The 13,163-nt window shown below is 40.7% G+C and overlaps 1 protein-coding gene across 1 annotated transcript; it reads left to right on the top strand.

The window, feature by feature from the left end:
• Positions 1–339: 339 nt before the first annotated feature.
• On the top strand, positions 340–11,655 carry LOC117307290 (homeobox protein SIX1-like). The gene is made up of 2 exons (XM_033792010.1): positions 340–1,147; positions 2,994–11,655. The coding sequence occupies exons 1-2, from the start codon at positions 594–596 to the stop codon at positions 3,367–3,369; spliced, it is 930 nt and encodes a 309-aa protein (XP_033647901.1). The 5' UTR covers positions 340–593; the 3' UTR covers positions 3,370–11,655.
• Positions 11,656–13,163: the final 1,508 nt, after the last annotated feature.

A 13,163-nucleotide genomic window follows, 5' to 3' on the forward strand; every position in this document is an offset into this window, starting at 1 on the left:
GACGAGAATTTTCTCTCCAGATACCATGCGTTGTTGGCATAGGGGGTATATATTTTTATTGCTAGGTTATACGCTGACGAGTCGTGTATGAACATAGCCCATATAGCTAGTTACACGATTCAATGCCGTATACGAGAGCACGGAGCTGGCTACATCTTTCACCCATGGCCTCAATAGAGCACTGACAGCAAGTCCACACCCAGTGCCGTTTCAGGTTACACTGATTGACAGCGTCGCCATGGTTCCTAATTCCTGTTCGCCCTCAATGGCCCGACGACCGATGCTGGGCAGAAAGCCAATCACAGCCATCGATAGTAAAAGGCTCGGGCATAGCGTGTGACTGTCAGTATGAGTGGTGTCAAAGGCTTGCAAGAGAACTTCTCGTGAGGATCGGCAGCGGTACACTGCGTTCTTTACCGTCGTCGCTACCCGGCATCGCATCGGGGTTTATTATTTTGTTTTGTGGTGAAATCTTTCCCACTTTGGTGGAAGAGTTGTCAGTCGGGTTAGACAGACTGGGAGAGAAGGAGAGCAAAAGCAGATAGCTGAATTTGTCTAACATTATTCTCCTGTGTTGTGGCTGAAGCATCATCATGTTGCCATCGTTCGGGTTTACGCAAGAACAGGTAGCCTGTGTATGCGAAGTTTTGCAGCAGTCCGGCAATATTGAACGCCTTGGAAGATTTCTGTGGTCGTTGCCAGCCTGCGAACACCTCCACAAGAACGAGAGTGTACTCAAAGCCAAGGCCATCGTCGCCTTTCATCGGGGTAACTTTCGGGAACTGTACAAGATCTTGGAAAGCAATAATTTTTCTCCACACAACCACCCGAAACTGCAAGCTCTGTGGCTCAAGGCGCACTACATCGAGGCTGAGAAACTACGCGGACGGCCACTCGGAGCCGTCGGTAAATACAGGGTACGACGAAAGTTCCCTCTCCCAAGGACCATCTGGGACGGGGAAGAGACTAGTTATTGCTTCAAGGAGAAATCAAGGGGAGTGCTTAGGGAATGGTACTCACACAACCCATACCCATCACCACGAGAAAAACGAGAATTGGCTGAAGCGACGGGACTCACCACGACTCAAGTTAGCAATTGGTTCAAAAATCGGCGGCAACGGGACAGAGCTGCAGAGGCTAAAGAAAGGTGAACAAAACTCAAATTATATGTTTACTTTTAAACACCCATTCTAATAAATGAATATATTCATATAATTTGTTGTGTATGTCGCGGTTTTCTAACCTTGCACTATCTGGCAATATAATCCGTGCCGGTCGAGTAGAATGCGTGAATGGTATAGATAACTCGGCCGGGGAGAGCCCGAGTTGTTGACAGGGGCATCGCGCCGCGCGTCCCACGTGCAGAGAGCCGAAGCTGTGTAACTCGACACCACCGTACTTTCCTCAGGATCGTTCGCCGTTTACCGTAGCTTCCTTCGAAGGGGCAAAATATGGTAAATTGCAGGCAGGGGGGAGACAGACAAAAGAAGTTAGAGTGAACAGCCATCTCTGCCGGCTAGCATGGTCATACTTATTTTTGTTTGAGCCGATGTGTGACAATAAGAAGAATTTCAATTGAATATTTAGATGACACATAATTCATCGTCAGGCTGCCACAAAAATAAAAACTCTCTCTAAAAACATATTTACGAAAATGAACCCTGATCAAATTTTCCTTCCAAGATGATTTTAACAATAGCTATTTTTTTTTCTTCTTTTAAATTCTGCGCATAACATTTGGTTAGGTGTTTTCTAAACAAAGTGATATTCAGTCTAAATATTATTTGCATCACGGCACTTGTAAAATGTCAGCACCGTCGACGGCAGAGAAATATGCGCACCGTAGCGCCGGGGAAAAAATGTATTTAGGTCATGCAATGTTATGTGACAGAAGGGCAAACAATCTAGTGAGGTCGCCACTATATTTATAATACTCGATCCGTTTGCTCAGTTCCTACAAGAAGCTTTTCAAAACCGGCATTCCTCTTCTTTTTTTTCCAAATAAGAAGTAGATTTGTGTTTATTCCGATGCACTGTTTACCTGGTATATTTGAACATATTTGAATTGTCAATAGACACTGTTATTACTGATTAGTTGTCAGTAGTGTTTGGCAATGCCCTGCCGATATTATTGGAAGACTATTGCCTAGACCGCGCCATTATCATTAATCAATCTAATACTTGGATTATTACTTGTGCCTCTCCAAATACCCACGGGAACTGAGAATTGTCATTAAATTACTGATTATTAACACTGAGACAGTTTCAGGGAATGCATGTAAATCAGTTGCCGATCTTATTGTAAATTTAAAAACACATTGGTCAGGGATCATGCAAATACAGGTCACAAAATACAAGTTAATTGTATTGGATAATTGTTATATGAAAACTAGAACATTTTAGGATTCTTTTCCGAAAAGATGTTTTTCACGATGAACTGATGAATCATAAGAGGCTATTTGATGGTAAACATTACATTTGCTATTTCCCTAACAGTCAATCGGACTTTTCATGAAATGAGAATAGTATGTCCATTTCTTTTTTGTAGAATAAACCACGTTTAGTTGGACATTTGGAGAATCCATTAATACCCATTACTTATGCGTTTCCAATTTCCAATATTTTGATAATTTTTGGACTAAATGTTGTCATTTATAAAAGTGAAGATCGTTTAAATTCTACCTCCATGGTTTCACAAACTTAAGGGTTTAGCAAAATTAAGATATATATTGATTAGTTTCACAATACACTTTCAAATTCAAATACATATTGTGTTAAAGCAGATATTGTTAGTGGAAATCATACACTTTAGATTGTGAACAAATTACTTTCTGAATATACCAATAGCTATATCTTTTTGAAAATAATCCATTATTATAATACTGGCGAATACATACTCGGTCTTTTCATTCGGGAATGATATATTTTGTTTATCACATGCTTATTGTTTTGTATGTTTTTTTCCATTGATGTGGGTTTTCTGGTGTATACAGGGAGAGTGCCGAGCAAGACAACAAGGGTAAAATGGCCACGCCGAGTACAAGCTCAGAGGAAGACCTGGGTATGGTCATGAACGGCAAGGAAAACCTGGGTGATGTGACGGAGTTAGGGGTATCAGCATCTGCGTCGGTTCACCATCACCATCACCACCAGCACCACAACCCTCATCCTCACCACCAACACCATCAGCAGAGTCTGATGATGAGCGAGCTGAGTAAAGCCAACCTCATGTCACCCATGACTAGCCTGCCGCCCGTATCCGACGTGGGCCTGACACAGGTCAACATGTCCGACTCCGTGCTTCAGAACTCGCTTCAGAACTCAATGCTCGCACCCATGTCCAACAACCTTGTGGATATAGGATCGTAGCGACTGTGGTCTCAACCAACACAACACATAGACACATCATCATCCCTTCATGAAGAAAACCACAACCTGCCAGAAGAACATTGCGAGTCGGTTTTGAATGTAAGTCTCCTATCAAAATGATGTGACACTATTATTAGTCTTATCATGTCAGTTGACTCATAATACTATTCTCCATGATTTTACATGGAACCCAATCGAACATGGTTTATATTTCTTGATACAACTAAAGTATGTGATCGCCATCTTGCCTGGTTGTGACACAGTGTGTTATTGATAACAATAACGAAGCATTGTCCTCAGATTTTTTTCTTTTACCATTATTTAAAAACGATGTTATAAATTTTATGTAATATATTTTACGGGAAACAAGGTCTTTATTTCCTTTTTAATTCACGCTGTGGTTGTAAATGGATTATTTTTGTTGTTCCTTTTACCGTCTAAAAACAACCCATGTTCTTTGGTTTAACTTTCTTCTTTACTGTAATAGAGCTTTTATTGTGTAAGGAATGGAACATGATATAAACAAGAGTAGATCATTTTTGAAACACAATGCCACCGCTGCATTCTTTAGTTTGATATTAAAATGTCCGGTTGCACCGTATGTAAACATTCAAAACAAAAACTGACTTTCTTCGCCTAACAGTTATTTTTTAGAGTTAAATTGTTTTCTGGAATGGTCTGGCTACGTTTTTACCACTATTGGTCGTTGTGTATGAACATTATCTATCCGGCTCATGCAGATAATTATACCAATTTAAAACAGCCACCAGAGGGCCTACCAACTATCGGCAATTCATATTCAGAAAGTTTAAACTTCCACGGGGAAAACAGTTCGTCCAGGGGTTATTTTATTAAAACATAGAATGTGTGACCGTTTGTTGATGTGTACGGTCTACATGTACCGGTGCCTCAGCATCAATATATACGGCATGGAAACCGCGGCTATTTCCCATCATAAAATGCACTCGCTCACAAGAGCCCCCCCCCCCTAAAAAAAACCTGGGCAATAAGAGCGCGAAGAAGAAGAAAAAAAAAACTGTTCAAAAGCATCCCCCGTCTCGTTCTTAAACCATGGAGGAACTGACCCGGGAGGTAAGAAGGTGTGCAGAGGGAATTGGTACGTTTACGCTGATACCAGGAGTATGTTGCACAAGAAGGCCTGCAAGTGATACCCAATCCATCATCTTAAACCCCTCCCGGAGGTCTGTGTTATAACAATGCTCCTCGGTGAAGATGGAACGATGCCGGGGCGTATGGGATGGGGAGAGAGAGAGGGGGAGCGAGCATGAGAGAGAGCGACACCGCGATGGCCATTACTGGGGGATGGATGAAGGGGTAAAAAAGTTGGCCATCAGGGGGTCCGAGGGGAGGATATTTATAAACGCCAGTGACTTGATCCTTGCTCTGAGGTACACGCTTCTAAAACCGATAGCCTTTTTGCAGTCAAGTATCACTATGTTGCTGTGTTTATAATAGCCGTATGGCCAGCATCATCTTAAACCTTAAACCGTACCAAACCATACGTGTGCAGTAATGGAAACATATTTGAATGACAATGTCAATGTTGAACTAGTCTTGATTTGCACGAGATGACTTCCCCCCCCCCTCATGATTGCGCAATATCCCCCCTTGCGTATAGTTATCGTGTTCATTTAGAATGCCCGTGCTAGCCCCTCTGTTCTCATGACGTGCTGAAACATACTCGGATCCTCAATGTTTTCCCGCACCAATAACAAAAAGAAAGAAATCATCAAGTATCATGCAGGTTTTTATAGTATGTCTGTCATTACTTTGTCATCGGTCTTTACCTTTAGATTTCCCGTTGAACCCTCTGCTGATCATTCTGCTTATAGGGAACTGCATCGTGGCTGAAGAATAACTCGGGGTAGGGGGAGGCTGGGGGAATGGCGATGCAATGAGAGTAGCCAAAGAAAAACTCCTGACGATCTAACAATCGGTGACCATGGTTATGATGATTGCACACCAGGGTAATCTGAGGTCCTGCGAGACTAGGTCCCGACCACTCTGGCTCTATACAACAGAGCCCCTTTTACAGCATCCCATGCCCACGGAGAAGGGTCTGATTATAGGAGTGAATAGCAGAGTACACCCTTCCAATTACTTAGATTTCACCCGTTATTCGTCCGCTGGCCCTTGTTCGCCGTGGCATCCACAGTGTATTGAGGGTGAAGTGGTAGGGGTCAAATGCACGCCGTTCAAAAAGCCTGATTGCGAGGTTCAGAGAATGACTGTGGTATTGGTTTTCACGCCACACCATCACCATATCAATACCATGTTGTCTTTGAAAGCACAATCAATTTAATAACTGCATGGAAAGGGGGGGGGGGAGGGGGTTGGCTGGGGTTGCATACACACAGCGAACCTAAGCCTTGGTGTGCATCTGCATAAGTGTCAAAACTTGATATGTCACGCATTGAGTCTATGTGTTTAGGCTCAAGTAAAAACATCCAGTCCCCCACTCCCGCCATTTTGTTGGCCCTTTTTTTTGACAAAATGGCCACTCAGTCAAAATTGTCTCTCTCAAACGGAGAGCAATTTTTCATGAATAATTTTTTTTCCCGGAGATAATCCCTCGGCCGATGAACCCTTGGAACGATCAGTAAGGTAGCTTTAGGAAGATACTGAGGTAGAAATTGCTGCACAAGTGATGTACCAATTCCAAGGTTAAAGTCGCCTTGTATTATGCTAACCTTTAGTAAAGTCACTGTGTAATTCAGAGAATGGTTTCAAGTTTCCGGTAAAATTAAGTATCATAATTACTTTCGTTGTCTAGCCACATCATCTTTGTCAAGTTATTCTCAGTTTCCTAATTACAACACCGAATGTGGAATTGTTGAAGTCTGAAATATCAACAATTAAAACAAAACTAAAACAAAAACAATAGCATGTTGTGCTTTTGGAAAAGAGAGAATTTTACGGAGCTTGAAAGAAAGAAATCGCTTTGAGATCATGAGCAGACGTTTCATCAGTCCCTAGCACCATCTTTAGCAAGCCTTGCTAAACATCCCCTTTTATTGACCCGTATGCAAAGACAACAGTGATGATTACATTACTCGCTGCCGAAGATCTGTTTTTAAACAAACGAAGACAAGTCCGCCAAGAATTTCACCGTTGGCCCTGCCACTCTCCGCGCCTCATCCCCCAATAAGATCCGCACCGATGTTCTAAAAACTATACCTCGTTGTTTTTAGTTCTTTCTTCGGCTACTCGGCTCAAATCTATAAAACAATGATTTCATAACGGTTATTTTGTATGATTGCGTTGGGAAATACGGCACCGGGGGTTATGTGTAGTTGTTTGGCGGTGAAACTGGGGACAAACTGTGCCTCGTTCGCGTAGCGGTTTACGGTGGAAGCATCGGCAACTCTGTTGCATCCTATTATGGTCGCGTAGCCCGCAAGAAAATTTCTGTAAATATGGCTTCTTCCTGTTCCTGTATTTACTCTGACCTCTGGGAATCAGTGTATGTTCAGTAGACAGGTTTGTTTGTCTCATAAATGATGGATTATGTTGATTATCATGCACTGCACATACCCAATTCCCGTCGTACCCCCACTCGTCTCTTGCAGACGCTGCGACGTGCGTATAGCGACAATTTCTATCTTTCTGTTTTTAGATGTTTTGTTGTTGTCCTCCCCCAACAAACGTTGTTTTGTTTTTATCCAGGAAATTCACTTGTTTTGGTATCAGTTGGGAAGTGGTTTGTGAATTGTGTGGCTTTTGAGGGCATGCAGTACACCGGTCCTTCTAAACGAAAAGTAAAATGGGAAATATTTAATGCAGGTCTGATCAATAACCTGTGAATGACATGCTGTATTATTTCCTGAAAAAAAAAGCTGATCGAAAGTGTAAGATGATTTTACGAGGACTTTGAATACACAAGGACAAAACAGCCGAGTTATTTTTCAAAACTCAGTAATATTTCAATTTCACTGTTTGTAGTCAACCCGAATTTTTTGATTTAAAAGTCCTGCGTGTTCTTGTGCACAAATCCAATTTAAACTGACTGCAAAGAAAATGTTTTCTTCGCATACTTCTAAACGTTAATCGTTTTTTCTTTGAATTTCTTAGGCAAGTTTTACATACAAATTTATAAGAATATTCTCACACTCTGCCACTTAGAGCACAATAAATTCCAAACGAGTTCTATATTAAACTGAGAGTGTTAACTGGAAATTCTAATGGCGAAAGGAAACAAGAGTCCACGGGAATTGTGTAGTCAAACAGAGGTACCGGTGCAATTGCCAACACAACACTCGAGCTCTGCCGTGCTCCGTGCGGTACGGTGCCCAGTGACCGTATCGTGGTGGCCGCTCATTGACAATTCCCCGTCGTACCTCTTACGAACACGCCGGCGCCTACGATGCTTCTACAATGGCACAATTACAAACGCTCCCCCCTCTTGGTTCACACAAATCGTCAACCGATGGCCAAATATTCCTCTTCGGGCAAAGCCTCTTTTGGTTCGAATCGGTCAGCCCTTTTCACTCTTTTATTGGTCACACGTGTCCTTCAACTTTTTTTCCCAGGTCATCTTGTCAGAGTATAGGGGGCGTTTCCAACCCCATCCCCAACCCTGAAGCATAGAGGAGCTAGCACGGGCATTTAGTCCTTCAATCAGTTTCATAAAGAGAGAAAGAAAAAAGAAAGAAAAAGCCCCAAAAGATAGCGAGCTTAGCTGTAAGAACCCAAATATAACGTTATAACCCGCGATATTTCAGATTTTGTAGCGGGAATTCGCCAGGCCTTTTGTTGTTTCGGCAGCGCTGGTGTCGCCGACACAACGCCTGCAGGTTACGATTTGTCCAGAAAAGTCTTGTATTTAGCTTCATGCGGTTCATTTGCGCTCATTGTATTATACCATTATTAACGCCTCATCAAATCTGATAGCTGCGATATGATCGTCCTGACACCGGTCTTATTATTTTGTTTTGGCCGTAACAAGTGGAGGGAAAATAGATAGGGCGTCATGTCATAATTCGAAACAGTCCCAACTGCGAAGCTATGATTGCTTTTAAACCCACTCCACATTGTGCATATAACTGTAAAGGGAATATAGCCGCCATTTTGTTGAGTAGATCGGATGCAAATCTTTTGGGCGGGAAACGTTAATTTGCGGAAACAGAAATGACCAATCTAATCACAAAGGGGGTTGATGTTAACTTGAGAGCATTCACATTACAATCATTTCTTGTTGTTTAGTCGAGCACTTCAATCCAACAATACGGCAAATTAGCGGACCATATGAGATCACGTGTGCTGATATAATCATTGGCAACTGCAGCACAAAGAACTTGCGACGGTGCGGAAAATTGCCACACTGAATGTGAACGGTGTTGGTTCGGGCGGTGGGCACACATCACTCGGCTGTAAAACCTTCACATCTTTTTCTCATTTTACTCTGGAAATGCTTCATTCTCGAGCAATAACGACCACGCGAAGGAGAGTGTAATTGGCATTTTAATATTTTATCAGCCTAATGTACGTGTGGTATTTCGGTTTGGAAACTGTAAAGTTTAATGTGATTTCAATTTAATCATTATATTTGGTTTTGAGTGTATGGTTTAAATGGAAGTAGTGGCCGTTGGTGAGGTGTCCGTGAACAGATTCATAATAAGATCCACGAAAAAGGAACAATTTTGTTAAAGTACCATCTCATGTCATACACAAGAACATTTTGTTCACTCGACCCTAGATCTTTAGTGGAATATCTTCCTTGATTTCCAGTTGGAAATTCAGCTAATTTCCTATTTAATCCACCAAGCTTTCAAATAATAATGTAGATTTCTGCTTGCCACAGGACGTATAAAAAGCATTTCATATGAGTTATGAAGTCGAACCAATTGCTTCCAATCCTTTGTTGTGTAAGCAAATCTGATTTCTTCTTCAAAATACTCCACATATATTTTTATTTTCATTCAGGCCTATTTTCATCAGAGCTATTTACATTACGCAACCGTCTGCTCAAGGATTATATTCCAGAAATATCAGCTTGATAAAAATATACATGTGAGGTTGAAAGGAAACATTGAATTTTGTGACTGAATATCTCAAACATGAAATGCTGATTATCTCGTTTGACACGTGCTCACCTTTGCCCGGTTGGTAATAATAAAAGCCTACCCAAATCCAGAACTCCCTGCAGATGATATTTGAAACAATAAGTTTCAACATTGAACAAACAAAACACAGGGATGGTTAACCACATACGTTAAAGGGGGAGTTGGTACGTATATTTTGAAATATCACCTTAAAGGTGCAGTTGGTTTTGGATGTTAAAATAGAAATTCGAAAAAGCTGTCACGGTTTTGTTTTTGTTTTTGCGGGAACACCAAAATGTAAGTTTTTGTATATTTTGGTGATGGCATAAAATTATTTCCTGACAACAATCAAATAAACAGCATGGAATATTAATCAAACCATAAGCGGACCAGAAGTAAAAGATTATGCTTCTAAAATAATTAAAAATTACATCCAGTATTTGAACATCGATGCTCGGTATATCATGTTTTATTCACAGTCCATAATATTTTATACATTCGGAGAATGAGTTAATTCTGATTGAAAAAAACTAATCGAAATCTCACCAGCAAAAGAACAAAATTCAGGCTAGACATTCGAGCAAATATTGAATCAAAATGTGACACTTCTTTAATTCTCAAAACTATTGATGCATTGATAATAAAAGGCCTGAAATTGAAATGAAGGCTTTTGGACTGACGTCACAGACGCCATGTTGGAGTTCATCGTCTTTCGATAACAACCACCATGATTGGTTTATACGGTACATTTCGTTTATAATAAAGTACATGCGTGCCTCTCCAAGATGGCGTCTGGAGTGCAAGGTCCCCTTTGTCACATTTGGATTCTTATTTTAACCAGTTTAGGCTTAACTTGTATCAAATTTCTTCTATATATTTTTGCCTTCCCCCAATGCTGGAGCAATGGTTCACCTTGTACAGTTGTTTTGTTACCGAGTGTGGAAACACGTTGGTCTGGAAATCAGTACAGCTTTGCAAAAACTGGGCATGAATAGAGAGAGATCTCTGCATACATCATTGGTTCAACCCCTGCTTCAACAGCACAAAGACGAAAAGTGAAAGACTCGGCTGCTTATTCCATGAGCATAAAAAAAGAAAAAAAGAAAAAGAAAAAAAAACATGTGATTATTTCAGCTCACGGGAAATAGTGGGGTCTTTGAATTCATGCACAATGTCCAAACTAGAATTACGTAAACGGCTGTGGGTTTTTTCTCCTCTGGAGAGCTCTTGAGATCGAGGTGAGCAGTCGCCAGCTTTTTGGCAATTATAGCTTGCAGGATCAGTCGCAGCTATTTGTGTTAATTAACCAATGGTGTATATAGAGACTCAATTGCTCTTGCAAATACTCCTCAAACAGACTCAGTAATATTTAGTTTTTCATTCCTTGCACGGTTTATAATTTATGGAAGAAGATCAGTTTTTGTTTTTGTATGTGTATAGTTTGGGAAGTATGTTATGTACATTAAAGATAAAATGCATGATGTGGAGAGTGTAAAACTATCGACGACATTGCACGAATTTATAGGTATTTTCACGTGTCCCTGTATCGGGGCTTGAATTACAAGATGGCTAGAAATAATCTGCATGGAAATAATTATTTAAACAAAGATAGAGTGTCACTTACTGCGCATGTGGACTTGATGACCTGCAGAAAGTCTATTCTTCACGGCATTATTTGATTTCTTTAAACGGTTATAGTGCAGACCCGAATCATATATCCATAGAGGATCGAAACAAAAACCCACTTAGTTTGGGAGATCTGTTTCAACATGAAATAATTAATTTAGTGTAATATTTTTGACGCTCTGCATGGTGAAAGAGTACATTTTTAGCATTATGGATTTTGTTTCCTACGGAAAATTCATCATCATTCTGTGGATTTACGATTTGGTGATGAGGAAAGTGGTTGAATTTGTTTCTTCGTGCCCTTTCCTTATTCTGCACAAGAAGTTTCTGAATGTTTAAGACTGTATAATTTAAAACAACGGTTCCTCACTATTTGAGTATTGTTTGTACACGGACACTTATTAATGTAGTGTCATTTGTTTCTTAAATAGTGCTTTTATTGACTGGAAAAAAAAACTAAAACACGAGGCTGAGTATCTGGATAGTGTATATTTATGATTTGTCACATAGCACAGGGTTGTATGAACGAGCCGACAAATCACTTATGTTAACTTCTGATGAATAAAACGTGGAATAAACGAGTCGGAGGCCCAACAGAGCATTGCTGTTTCTTGTACACTTTTTGTCGTGTCTTTCGAGATTGCTGCAGACAAGTTACTTCCCCTAGTTTCAGACCGCTAGTATTAGGCCGTGTCCGAAACGACGACTTCGGCTACAGCTACGTCTAGATCAGCGCGTCTACCAGTGTTGAAGAATAGGCAGACGCGCGCGATCTAGCCGTAGCTCTAGCCGAAGTCGCCGTTTCGGACACGGCCTTATATTAATATTCCACAGCGGAGCTCCCCTTATCTCGTGGGATCTCGCAAGCCTTGGCAAACGCCACGAGATTGAGCGAGACGAAACACGGTTTGCCTTTGTATATAACTCCAGTTGTGGACCCAATTTATCGATCAGTAGAAATGATTTTTTTTTTTTGAGAATTGAAAAATGAAACACTCTATTATAATATCACGTCCGAAAAGCTGAGAAAATTTAGTCAGGGTCTTCCGTACTTGTTGGTTTTTGTAATGAGTAAATTAGGAAACGGGTATGGAACAACCCAGATTGCTAAACTTAAAGGTGATGATTAATATGGGAATAAATATAATTTTTTAATTGGATTGAATTGAATACTTTACCCAAATTAAGCTTTTGTACTTGTAACTTTCCCGGAATAACATCTTTGTAAAGCGGCAATAAGTGACTTGTTTTCATTTTCATTCAGATGCGAAAAGCTGGAAAATATATGTTCGCCATTTTGTAAAATTGCCATGCACAGAAACGATTGAGCGATGCCTTTCCCCATCCATGTACGTGGTATTACTCTGGTCACGTGTTGACTCAATAGTGATTGTATGCAGTACCACATTAAGCATATCTTAGACAAATAAAGGTAAGATTCTGAATACTGAAAAGATGGAATCCAAATACGTAACAACTTCGCGGACAAATGCGCCAGGCTCTGCGTGGATTCTATCGAGCAAGCTCATCAGCTAGTGTAAATTTGATTGCACAGTCGGCATGTGCGTTTGTTTCCCCGTTCACGATGGAGAGAAAGACTGAGGAGAGTGGGAAGCGATTTGAAGAGGAATATACGTCGTGTATTTGAGCTACGAGTGCTAAGAGAAATCACTATCTTCATCCACGGCGACGAAAACTGACGGGTTGTCTTCATTCCCCGTCGATTCCTGTATTCGCTATCACTGCCACTAATCTCAGTTGTACATACATGTATACATCGTATTATCTTATCGCTGCCATCACTAGAAATACGGGCTATACTTTATAGCCCCGCCGGTTACACGAACGAAAAGGTGTCAGAAACGATTTATGATGGTCGTTTTTATTAGCCATGAAGAGGCTTCAAAATGGCTGTGTCTTTAATTCAAGGGTAAATTCAGCACAGTCTTTGAAATCTTTCTGACTTTGTCTTAACGCTCTGTATTGCAAAAGAGCAAGATTTTGAGTCAACAGTGAAAACATATAGCTTGAAGTCTGTCGTATCTTTATACTGTGGCACATATTTCTGCAATAATAAATGATTTTGTTGTAATGCTGAGTGATACA

This window comes from Asterias rubens, chromosome 1 (assembly GCF_902459465.1).
Source record: "Asterias rubens chromosome 1, eAstRub1.3, whole genome shotgun sequence".
In the NCBI taxonomy this organism is placed as follows: domain Eukaryota; kingdom Metazoa; phylum Echinodermata; class Asteroidea; order Forcipulatida; family Asteriidae; genus Asterias; species Asterias rubens.

What these genes read in the sequence shown, in the direction of transcription:
- LOC117307290 (XM_033792010.1), top strand. Translation starts at nt 594, where the DNA reads ATGTTGCCATCGTTCGGGTTTACGCAAGAACAGGTAGCCTGTGTATGC. An exon ending in GCTGCAGAGGCTAAAGAAAG is followed by an intron (nt 1,148 to 2,993) that starts GTGAACAAAACT and finishes TGGTGTATACAG; the next exon opens with GGAGAGTGCCGAGCAAGACA.